General features: G+C 33.6%; 1 protein-coding gene across 3 annotated transcripts in view; it reads right to left on the minus strand.

The window, feature by feature from the left end:
- LOC124635326 (knirps-related protein-like) overlaps positions 1-11,705 on the minus strand; it is a 67,570-nt gene extending 55,865 nt beyond the window's left edge. For 2 of the 3 annotated variants that reach the window (XM_047171204.1, XM_047171203.1), the window contains exons 1-2: positions 11,238-11,705; positions 6,998-7,037 (exon numbers count right to left, since the gene is read on the minus strand). In XM_047171204.1, coding sequence (XP_047027160.1) covers positions 6,998-7,003 — 6 coding nt within the window. In that variant the 5' untranslated portion in view covers positions 7,004-7,037; positions 11,238-11,705. The remainder of the gene's footprint in view (positions 1-6,997; positions 7,038-11,237) is intronic. The other variant, XM_047171205.1, reaches the window with a different exon arrangement.
- Positions 11,706-12,333: the final 628 nt, after the last annotated feature.

Below are 12,333 nucleotides of genomic sequence, written 5' to 3' on the forward strand. Positions count from 1 at the left end.
TGCCTTGTCTACTATCTTTCTAACGACGATACTCTGTAGTCAGGATATTCACTATATTCAGCCTTCTCAGAAAACATTTACGAGAGCATAATTACTTCATCTTGTCAAATTATAGTCTAGCCGCTTACATCATACTCCTCTCTACAAGATCATTTGACTAAACCTACATTTCCTCATTCTCTCAGAGTTCAACATTAATTACAGAATTCATATTAGCCAATTATAAAAATTCAGTTCGTGATATATCGAAACGAAAACAACAATTATAAGTCGGTAATTAATAACCATAAGAAATCGAGACCATCTTTCACCACTCCAATTCTCAAAACACTTTCGACAAATAGCAGGAATAGAAATAATGAGGCTGTCATCGATAACATTGACAAATTAAATATCAACAGCTACTACAATCTTAACACTACAGTTCTATCACACAATACTGAACTCTATTGTTAAGACAATAGGTGTTGTGTGGGCGGTTATGTTAAGTTGGTGGTACATATGAGGAGTGAAGATAGGTAATGTCAGAATTTTTGCCACAGTGTAATTAGAGAGAGGTCTGACGCAAGAGGTCATGCGAACGGAATGCTAGAAATCGTTGTTCGGGACCGTCTGGTTGCGTGTGGTGCAATATGATTAGTTATAGCGAGAAATAGGAAGAATTTTGACGTCACGGGATAGTTATAGAAATAATGGATCATTTGAACTTTAAAAACGTAGACTCGAAGAAAATATAATAATGACTTGAATGTTAATTTCACGTTGAAGTTAGTTTAAAATTCGAAAGTAGCAAATACATATTGTTTGAACCATATATTGTTATCGCTACCGCTTAACGCCCCGCTATATCTCAATAACTTGCACCACAAACATTTAAGTTTCTTTCACAGTTAATTAAAATTAATAATCGTTAACTGACCAGCGTATTGTAAATTAATGATTTATAAATTTCCACTTGGGGCTACTTGAGGGCGATTACAGTTAGGATCAACGCTCATTGAGCTAGACGCGGGAAGATGCGACAAGTATTCTTGCTGTCAAGTTTCATTGTTCGTAGTTTAAGAGGTTTTTTTGTATAATCGCTAATGGATAAGGAAATTGATTGCAATTAATCTAGTAAATATTATTTACGATTTAGCAAATTACAAAGGTTAGTTTTAAAAGCTCATACAATATGTTATTATGAGTGTTAAGAAATTAGTTTTCAGTATTTTAGTTGCTGCATTTATACTAGGTTAAAATATTTTCACCAGATTATAAACGAACATTGCTCTATCGATGCGAAATCAGCCGTTTGACGTCTTGCGGATACGATTTGTCCATCAATTTTGACTAGACTAATATCATAAAGTCAGTAGTTTATACTTAACTTCGGTATAGCACAGTAAATTCCTCAACAGTATTAAAGCTAAGTACCAATCTTGTAAACTATAAACTCGTTATAAGTACGCAGCAGTTATCGTTCCATTACAAGACGAAATAATTATATTTTAATGGAAATTAATTATTGGAGTGATGATGAGTGAAATTAATAACGTCATATTTAATACAGTAGTTACTTGGCTATTAATATGTCTGTAATTACTTAGTACTGTTGAAGTATAGACTGATTGGATTTTCTTATAGCATTATTGTGTACAGTTTTCTCTTTTTTTTTGTTGTGTGTGTTCAATATGATAATAATATTGAGGAGGACTTCGTAATGGGTCTAACTGGCCATGCCTTGTTTGATGGCAAATAATTTTCTGGTGAGTTTGCAAATGATCATTATTTTCTGACTATATGTGTACCTTATTGTAGTTAATTCGGTTATTTTTGCGGAAAAAGTCGATAGGCAGACAGACGCAATTTTTTTTCGCAATTATAATATTAGTAAGGATAAATTAATTTATAATATTACTTATCACCTAACTCTAGTTAATCCAATCGTGATTGTGAAAATCAGTTGGAAAATATCATAGCTATACTTAATATTGTAAGTTATTTGCAGTTTATCGTGACTAACGTAGGATCAAGTTTGACTAAGTAAAGCATTAAAGAAAATCGATCGTGCTTCCTTGACATTCCCCTGAATGCGGTTACAATCGACACAAATCCGAATATTGCGGATACGTCACGAAATTCCAATAAAATATACCTTCCCGTACATAAACAAGAGCGCCATCTGTAGCCAATACGACAATCAATGCGACAGGGGTTAGGGATGTACTCAATGCTATCCAAAAAATTATGATTTTATATGTGTATCGGTAGGTTTTAGGTGCATTTAATGTTGCATGTTTCTTACTTTGCTTTTAATTCTTAATAAATTGTGATACGTGTTTTTTTTTGGTTTTGCTTTTATTACAACGTTACTTTAGACTGCCCATAAATAAATAATAAAACATTGAATATATAGATAAAGCTGAAGCTTATTTTTCCCCGCGCTAATCTCAGCAAAATTCTTTCATAGTTATTTATTGAAGGCTTTTTATGCAGTTGCGCAAAAGCCTATTTATCGGAAAAGGCTATAGGCTTTTTTATTCAAATGCGCAAAGTTTTTTCCAAGGGAAGTAGATAAGTGTAACTTTCAGCAATTTTTTTAAATTACATTTTTAACCCAAAAATATCTGCCACTAACCAACATCCCTACAGGTGTACCGAAAACAGCGCGATGTAACATCGAGGACGAGTGGTTCCGAGCGCTCACGATTTCGCCCGAATGAAGTTGTACCTATGTCTGTCTGTTCGCTTGTGTGTCGCGTGTAACGGTGCAAGCGATTTATTGCCTATGGCCATAGCTTTCAATGGATAGTTTAGTTTTTGAAAATTAGGTATTTTGTAGTTCAAAATTATTTCTTTTCTAGGGCAGATTTTATTGTCACCTCTTCGTAATGCTTCGATTTCACTTGAATGAAGTTGTACCTATGTCTGTCTGTTCGCTTGTGTGTCGCGTGTAACGGTGCAAGCGATTTATTGCCTATGGCCACAGGTTTCAATGGATAGTTTGGATTTTGAAAATTATGTTTTTTGTTGTTATGATTATTTTTGTGGAGTAAAATTGGCCCCTCTCAATAGGTTCTTAAATCATTCGAATCTTTTAATCTGAATTTGAATGGTCTATATTTGATTCTAATCACATACAACAACAATGCCAAGAAATACTCAAAATTTTACCTGTAGACGCTACAATATTGTACAGAAACAGAAACTAACATAATATATTTTTCAGCAAATGACTGTGAACATTTTACTTATTTTGGTAAAATCATTGTACCTAACCTATTACAGTTAACCTAACAATAGAAAACCTAGACATTTGACACACACGATATTCAGCGAATTGCATAAAAACTAAAAATAATATAAAATTGCCGCAGTACTTCGTACGAAACGGAAAGTAAATCACACACGCGATGTACACGTACTCTTTGTTTTGTTAGGGAGATTACACACTGATTAGTCCGGAGAACTACTAAGAAACGGTTCTAGTAGGGATAAGAATTTAGGTGACTATTCAGTATTAGGTTCTCTGTGTACAAAGATTCTAATAGTAGAAAGATTTATAATGAAGTGTCTTTATAAATGCAATATGGGTGCATTACTTTGTCCTTCACATACATATAATTTAACAATGCCAAATATAACCAGCAATACTGTATAAACAGAATACAAAGTTTGCACTTTACGATAATCGCTTTAACGTAAGATTATTTTAGCGTACCAGCAAACCTTCATACAATTTATAAAACTATATAAGTTACCTCACAAAATTCACTTTAAAAATCTACATACGTAGGTGCCTCTTATTACATGAGCTGCAGGTTAAAACACCTAACGAGCGCTATTTTCTATGTTTTCTTAAATCTGCCGTACATATTTCCGTGTCCGGTGTTTCCCTTAGCGTTCCGTCGGCTAGTGCACACACTGCCTTGGCCGTGCGATTATGATGCCTGTGCCATTAGGCGGCATTACGGCCGCGTGGGAACTGGACTGGGAAGGACAACTCCACTACTAGGTTATAGGCGAAGAGCTCTGTGGCCTAGTATTTTATGGTGATGGAATAAATCAAGTGTGTTTATTGGAGCTTTGAGACAATTTCCCCCGTGTCTGGTTTCCCCTGTGTCTGGTTTCCCCTTAGCGTTCCGTCGGCTGTTGTAAACAGTCCCTTGGCCGTGCGATTATGATGCCTGTGCCATAAGGCGGCATTACAGCCGCGTGGGAACTGGACTGGGAAGGACAACTCCACTACTAGGTTATAGGCGAAGACCTTAAAGCTAGTGTTTTATGGTGATGGAATATATCAGACGTTTATTGAGCGAAGTTTGAGATCATTTCGAAGGCTAAATACTCTTGCTTAGATGATAGGCAAGGTTGGTATTTTACTAGAGTAAAGGTAAATAGTTTAATGGTGGCAGATGGTTTAATGGGCTAGGATGATAGATAGAAGAAAAAATATGGCAAAGATAACACATAGCTTGAATTTTCGTAATGAGTTCCTTACTGAAGCCTAAATTTATAGGTGAACGGATTAAATTAAGTTTGACGATAGCTTCAGGATTTTCCGACAGGAACTTTTTAAAACTTTTGCTTCTTCATGCCTTAAATTGTTACTTTAATTGGATCAACTTTTTCGTGTTTTCAGAGATAAATAGAATACTGATACGGCAGAAAATTTTCGTTGAAAAAACAATTACGTAGCACCGATTGCTATAACTAATGCCAATCAGTTGATTAGTGACTTACGCGGTCTGATAAGCAACACTTTTTAATTATTACACCAGACACGATCCGATTGTCGCAATTTATAAAATGTTCACAACTTTAAATACCTATGTTTTTCCTACAAACAGTTGTACTAATTAGAAATGCACACATCTTACTAGTTTAGACAAAAAATAACAATTATATAAACCAATTACTTACACAAAATTAAAAGTCAGCTCAATTATTTTATTTATCTATTGTCGGCGAACTTCACTAAATAAAGATATAAAGTTCCATTTAAGTATTACCCTATAGGTATTAAAATAAAAACTTATAGTATTTCGCCTCACAATCTAAAAGCAACCCTATTCTTTGAGTGTTAGGGTTGATTTTTGCTGTAGCAGTAATTTCAGATCAAACGTTTGACCGAAGACACGTAAAAAGATCGATATTTTTTTCATATTCTAGTACAGTTTAATTAATGTTCCATATAAGAGGATGCGGTCTTGAATGAAAGCAGATCGGGTAATTATACAGTTTTTTGTCACCAACGGCGGGCTTAGTGACGGGATGACTATCTACACGCACTTGTTTACTCCACTCGGCTTATAAAGAGGGTAGGCAGAAGTAAAGGTGCTAAAAAAGACAGCCCTTTGAATGTCGGGAAGCGGCTGCCGTTTAATGACTGACTGACAGGCGTTGTTCGCTCGATATAGAGGTATTTAATGAGTGTATTGACTATTTTTGAATTATTGTTGTTTTAAAATTAAGATGGCTTAAATGCTGTCTTAAATAATGGTACTATAGTTGAATAGGCAAGTGTTACTGAAGTCTTGAAGTGTCTTAGTCTTGACATGTCGTTCCTTTCTTCCAAAAACAGTGACTCGAAAGATCTACTTTTTAATTAGGGACGGAGCATTAAGTTATATCTGCACTATGGACCCAATATTAGAAGATATATCTTAATTATTAAGTAGCATAACTTATAAGTTCTTACGCTTCACTTCTAAATAACCCAAACCCCAATCCATGACGTCCCAAATGACCGTCTAACGTCTCCAGCAAATACTAATACGTTTTTAAATGCTCTCCAATTTCCCAACCGAAAGTCAAACGGTTGCGACAACCAGCGACTTCTGCCAACCAATGGTGGTTGAGCAACCGATAATTCGACACCTGAGCAATTAGGAATGAAAAGATTTGAAAACAAATCGTTAGCGAAGTTTTGAAATATTTTTAGTTACTTTTGAACTGATTTCTGACGTTAACCGAGATCTTTTAGTTAAAGTATTGTCAGTTAAAATGGAAGGTGATTAGAGTGACAAATGAAAAGGATGGTTGGTAATGATTTTTCGTAGAAATGTTGTTGTGAGGAAAATGATTCATTTGAATGATTTTCTTGGTTGTAGGTATTTCTTGGTACTTATGTTGAGTAATATTATTGTGAAAACGTAGTAGTCTATTTATAATCTAAAATATATATCTATATACTTTAAGACAGTTGGTTACATTTTGAAAAAAAAAACATAGTTGTGAAAAGATCCATGATTATTAAGATTTAAGTGTGACAGTGATATTTTAAGGTTCTAATATAACCTACCACAGCTACAAAGTTATAAATTAATCGAATTAACCAATCGAAAAGAAACCTTTGCAGAGAAACTATAAATCAATTCTATGCAAAGTTTGGCTGAATAGTTAATGTTGTAATGATGTTTCATAATGTAGTTGATCGATGCAAAATGTTTGGGATTGTCGGCACGCGAGCGACGGCAGACGGAACTGTGAGTAGCGAGCTAACAACTTAGTTGGGTTTGGTTGTTTTGAGAATATGTAGTATAAAATAATGTTTCTGAAAACGTTTTTTGCTGGAAATATTCGGAGAGATTTTAAAGTTAGTATACATTTGATAGACGTTAGGTAAATTTTTCTGTAAGTAGCCAGTTAACAACTTACTTGGGTGTAGTTGCTTTGAATATAGTTTAAAATTATGGTTTTAGGTAAATTATGTTTGCTAAAAATAATAGAAGGGATTGTAAAGTTAGTTTAGGTATATTTTATTTATAGTTAGCTTAATTCTTTTGTAGTACTTATGTTTGTTATCTTCAAAATGTGTTCTAGGCGCAGAGTTGAATCGATTCAGAAAAGTAAATTGATTGTTATCTGGTACCTAAATTATGATTATTTAATTTTCATGTTACAATGTCTTTAGTACTTTATATATAAAATGTCCGTGAATGTGAACTGTGATTTTTAAAGGAATTGATAGATTTTGTGATTGAAATGAAAGTAAATAAATCAAAGCGAGTACCTCCATTGTGAGAGAGGCCTCAGTGCAGCGCCGCGATTGGCTGTGGGCGACGATGTGATGAGTTACATAGAAATAAAAATAAATGTTCATATTAAATTGACGTATTTATCATAAATCAAAGGGGACAAGTTGCACAGAAAGCTTGAAAATATATGAGATGAAAATTTTAGATTTTATTCATAGTGTTACTATTGGAGATGTGACACTTTAAAAATAATACGTTGGCAAGATGTTTGATTTTTATTTGTGCCTTAATTTAATTGTGTTGTTATATGTTCTTATTTCACTTTTCTGCCAATTCGGATGATTTTCACGAAAACAGATGTAATTATAAACGCATCTAAAATGTACAACATTTTTGGATTGTTATACTTTATATCCTGTTTGACAATTATATAATTTTCAAAGGTTGCTAAAATAATAACCATTTCTTCCAACATATCTATCCCAAGGCCAAAACAACACATTAACCAAATAACCAATGACCCAATTAAATAACACATTAAATCGATCCCCACACACAATTGTCATTGTCCATTGTAGATAAGTTGTTACGTGTCATACGGTACCATACAACCCGTGAGAGATATTCCCACAAAGAAGCCATTGTTTCACTCATTAGTCGCTATTTTTTTAATAACACTTTATTATAAGCATAATGGTCAATTGTTCAATAGAATTTGGATTTTTTAAGGAGGTCAGTGCGATAGATCGTCGGTTGTTGGTTAAATAGTAAATGAGTAGTGGTTCGGTTTTCGCATGATTGTTTTGTGAATCTATGTTGTTGATTGATGTTGTGTTGATGGGATTATAAGCTTATGGTAGTTGCTAATTGGGGAGGCTTTAGTTTTAGAAATATCTTGTTAAGAAAATGTTATGTAGAATATAACAGAACAAACTCATATCTAATCAAAAAACTCCTACCGCTACTCATAATAAATCACAATAACATAAGTGTTACAATAACACATAATTTTAAATACTATGATATGATATAAAAATAATCTTTAACAGACACTTTTGTGCCCAGCAAGTAAGCGCAAAAGCAAATCGTTCTCCAATCTCGTATTGGCTGAGCATCCATTAGTTTGTTGTAGTTTCCGATAGATGGCGGTGCTAGTCTATTACAATTACTTATAACGTTTGCTTTGTTATATAGTATTTTAGACTTTATTACGTTTTTTTGTAGTTGTTTAAATGGGTAATTATAATTGATCTGCTTAAGATCACTCGTTTTTTTTTTCTAATTAAATTTGGCATTAAAAAATTAATAGGTCGATTTTGATATTTTTCCGGATGAAATAATGAAACACGAATGACTATTAGTTATTATTTGAATAGTTTATTTAGATAAGTGCTGTGTACCAGATAAAGCTAGCTTTAATATACCTAGGTACTTCTGGGATTAGATAAATCTGAAATATTCTATGCTAGTTTTCGCTAAAGGTTTCATCCGCTTTCCGAGCAAACTACTTCACTAGCTCAGATAGCCCATAAGCCTTCGTTTCAGTTTTATCCGCGTCCCGTGAGACATCTCTATACATACATAGCTATGAAAAGCCTACAACAGCTTTCATAAGTACCTAACTGCACCTAAGTCGAGTGAAGTCGTTTAACCGTGAAAGCGCTACAAACAAACTTACATTCTCAATTTTAATATTAGTTAGGATCACGGTTTTTACACATACATACATAGAATTATTTAAGAAAAATGTTTACTGCATGTCAATTATTATTTATAATCATTTACCAAATAGCTGGCAAGAGTTACCGCTCACAAGATTAAAAAAAAAAAACTTTTCAATTTATTAATACAAAAATGTTATTACGCCATTAAGGACTATTTAGATGACAAGACAATAGATTCTTTTGACATGACCTAGATTAAGACATTTATAACGCTTATTTTGACATTTAAACGCCATGTTATGGCAGGATATGCTGAAACAAATTTATTGTAACACCTTATGTACCATATTCTAGAAAATAAATATTTGAATTTGAAGACAATATGATACGCAGGCGTATAATTCGTAAGTGTACGTAGTATTTATAATATTAACTGCTTCCCGTGGTTTCACAAGCGTCACGTAGAAACTTCTTCCAGTACCCGGACAAAATAAAGCCTACGTCACTCGGGGATAGTGTTGCTTCCTAACAGTGAAAGAATTTACCAAATCAGTTAAGTAGTTACAGAGCTTAGGGTACAAACAAACAAAAATTATTTTACTAATATATAATCTATACTCATATTATAAAGAATTGTATTAGTATACATATAGATGTACAGATGTAGTTATATATGGTTCTGTCTGGCAGTACGGCTAAGTTTTTTGCTCACAAATTAACGTGATACAAGAAATAGGTGTTTCTTTGAAATGACATGTGACTTGAAGTATCATCGGTCATTCGGCGGTCAGGCTGTCTGTCTGACTGAAGCGTTTTATATATACATAGATATATTAGATATAGTTAAATATATATGGTATATGTGGTTGTTTTATTAGCAAAGGAGGTGAGAATTAAATAGTGTGTTTTGTTTAGTAAATAGTGTTTATTGAGAGTAAAATTTTAAAAAGTTAGTAGTTTGATCTTATTGTATGACGAATGGAATAAACTGATTTTTATTGTGTGCGTTTTATGGGTAGTGAGTTCATGAGAAGATTTGCTATAAAATTGAAACCTGAAAACGCAAACTGAAAACGCGATAACTACCGCACTGCTACGCTTATTGTCTCTGCTATTGGCACATCAGTGCGTTTTATGGGTATTGAGTTCATGAGAAGATTTGCTACAAAATTATAAACTGTTTAAAAACGATACGTGGAAATTCTGATAAATAAAGTTTTATGTTATCATAAAACTTATATTATAATTGTGATATATCTAGTTTCAAATCGTTTCGGCGCACAGTTTCAAGAAAATAATAATCTTCTCTCCTAATACAGAATTAGTAATACTACAACAATAGACCAATTATAACCGAAGCGATAAAACATTGTTTTCTCTTCATCGCACCTTCTACTATAAAAGTTCCTTAAACCGCTGGTTTGAGACTATCTACCTAATCACAGCTTAGAAAAGCTTAGTTTTTATTTAATAGGGTTTTTACAGAAACAGTTAATGTGTTCAAACAATAGAAATCGCTTATAATCCTAATTCCCTGAACCGATTAATACGAGGTTTACAGTAGAAACAATTTCAGTACAAAAGACATAAACGCTTCGCAATCAGCGTTAACGCAGTTATTAGCTATTCTACCGTTAATAATAGCCATAAAATAATAGTGTTCATTTCACACCTAACACAACAACAATTAATAGGAAAAGAAAAAAATATAACTTTGAGGTTTGACATTTAAAAGTTTGAGATAAAGGATTTCGCGCTGTCTGCACTTTGTGCATCCGCAATATATGTTATTATTAATCGATATACCTAATCAATAATCACAAATAAATCAATATTATTTTTAAGCAATAATCCAGCTATTTGATAACGTGATCATTTTATAGGAGGCGTGGTGTTCATGAATCATGTATTGATCTCACGCCTCTTTTCATTAAATTGAACTTATTTATGTGACTACGTTTTGTCAGTTTGTTTATTTAGTCTGAATTAATATTGGCATTTAATTTGGTTAGTTTTGCAAAAATATTTCAACATAAATAAGGCAGGTAATATTTATCTTTCAATATTGAGATAAATATCAAATGGCTCCAAAAATTCGCAAGTCAATTACAATTTTTGTCAAAACATTAAACTACACTTAGATACCATTTAGCGCTTTTATGTAATTTATATTTACAATACAAAACACATGAAGCCCGAATTTTCGAGGTAAGCGGTTCTCGATTTTTTATAATTTTTGCTTTGTCGGGGTAAATTATGATTGTCGGGATTGCACGCCCGTTGATGTCTTTTGTAGGGAGCATTTCCCGAACTATCGAATATCGGCCGATTTTGAAAGTGATATACGTGAATAAAATGAATTTATTAGGTTTTATTAGACTTTAAAAAATTGGAAAATTATTTATTTTTTAGATTATGTGCAGGAAATTTTACATTTGTGATTAAGGCAAAATATGTGTAATTAAGATTGTATTCAGCTATAAATAAGTTTATTCAACTGTTGAAATATTTGAGTTACATTTAGTACGTAAATGGATTACAATAAATTATTTAGTAGCCTAATATTTATCTAGCGTTTAAAGCTAAACTATAATAAGTAAACACCGCTTACCTTAATATCTTTGGTGTAAACACAATCAGAAGGCCGCAGTTTTCCGAAAAATCCCACTGTCGTCACTTCACAATAAAATTAGATTTGCTCTCAATTTTTTAAGTCAATACAAATTTCACTAGGCGACCCGCATACGTGGTACATCAATTACGAAAACTATCGATTTCAAATGTCACAGTCCAGTCACTTTCGATGGAAACAAACAAACTGAATGTCGCGTCCAATTTACATGTGACGTATAACTGAAAACGCAAACTGAAAACGCGATAACTACCGCACTGCTACGCTTATTGTCTCTGCTATTGGCACATCATTTTAACAGTTTTTTTTTACAAATCCTGCTCTAGAAATAAATGTTGAGCGGAACACTGGCATCTTCTATTGACGGGATTGAAATCGCGCGGCCGATTCCATTTTCGAAATTTGAAATTCGAACACGGGTGGCGTGTGGCTGCAGCGGCGCGCGCGCACGAATGCTCACGGAGGTGGACTCAGAGCTTCGAACGCTGTGGGGGCGTGGCTAACTTCTAACGCAACATCTATCTCTCGTGCTGTCTCGTTCTCACACGCAGTATCTCGCATAGTGACGTCTCCCTCGGTGCGTTACCGGTCCACAGGTTCGGTTTGGTGGGATCGCGTGAACTTTGCCACTGCGCCCGCGCCGCGCAATGCGATTAATAAAACGATACGCGACGTTATAGATCGCGCGCCGATAATCGTAACTCCACAGTTTAATGCAACTCGCCTTTTAAATACTTAAATACTGAAAATACAACATATGCAGTTTTTGTTTCTAATGCGAGCCTGTAATTATTTAATGTCTATTGAAGTCTAAAATATGAGAATATTTTATAATTTTACAGTTTGTCTCTCGTTTTATAGCTAATTGCCTCGGATAATATATAAGAAGATAAATTAAAGATGAGCCTTTGTTGCACTTAACGGCGTCTTAATTGATCGGTGAAATTACTACACCTCTATATGACTCAATTAACTGTTAATCATAAGTTATTTATCAAATACAATATCTTTGATTCTCACTTGTAGTACGATAGCCATTTCTAGGCAGTAATTTCACAACGCGTAAAACACCAGG

This window comes from Helicoverpa zea, chromosome 12 (assembly GCF_022581195.2).
Source record: "Helicoverpa zea isolate HzStark_Cry1AcR chromosome 12, ilHelZeax1.1, whole genome shotgun sequence".
Classification (NCBI taxonomy): domain Eukaryota; kingdom Metazoa; phylum Arthropoda; class Insecta; order Lepidoptera; family Noctuidae; genus Helicoverpa; species Helicoverpa zea.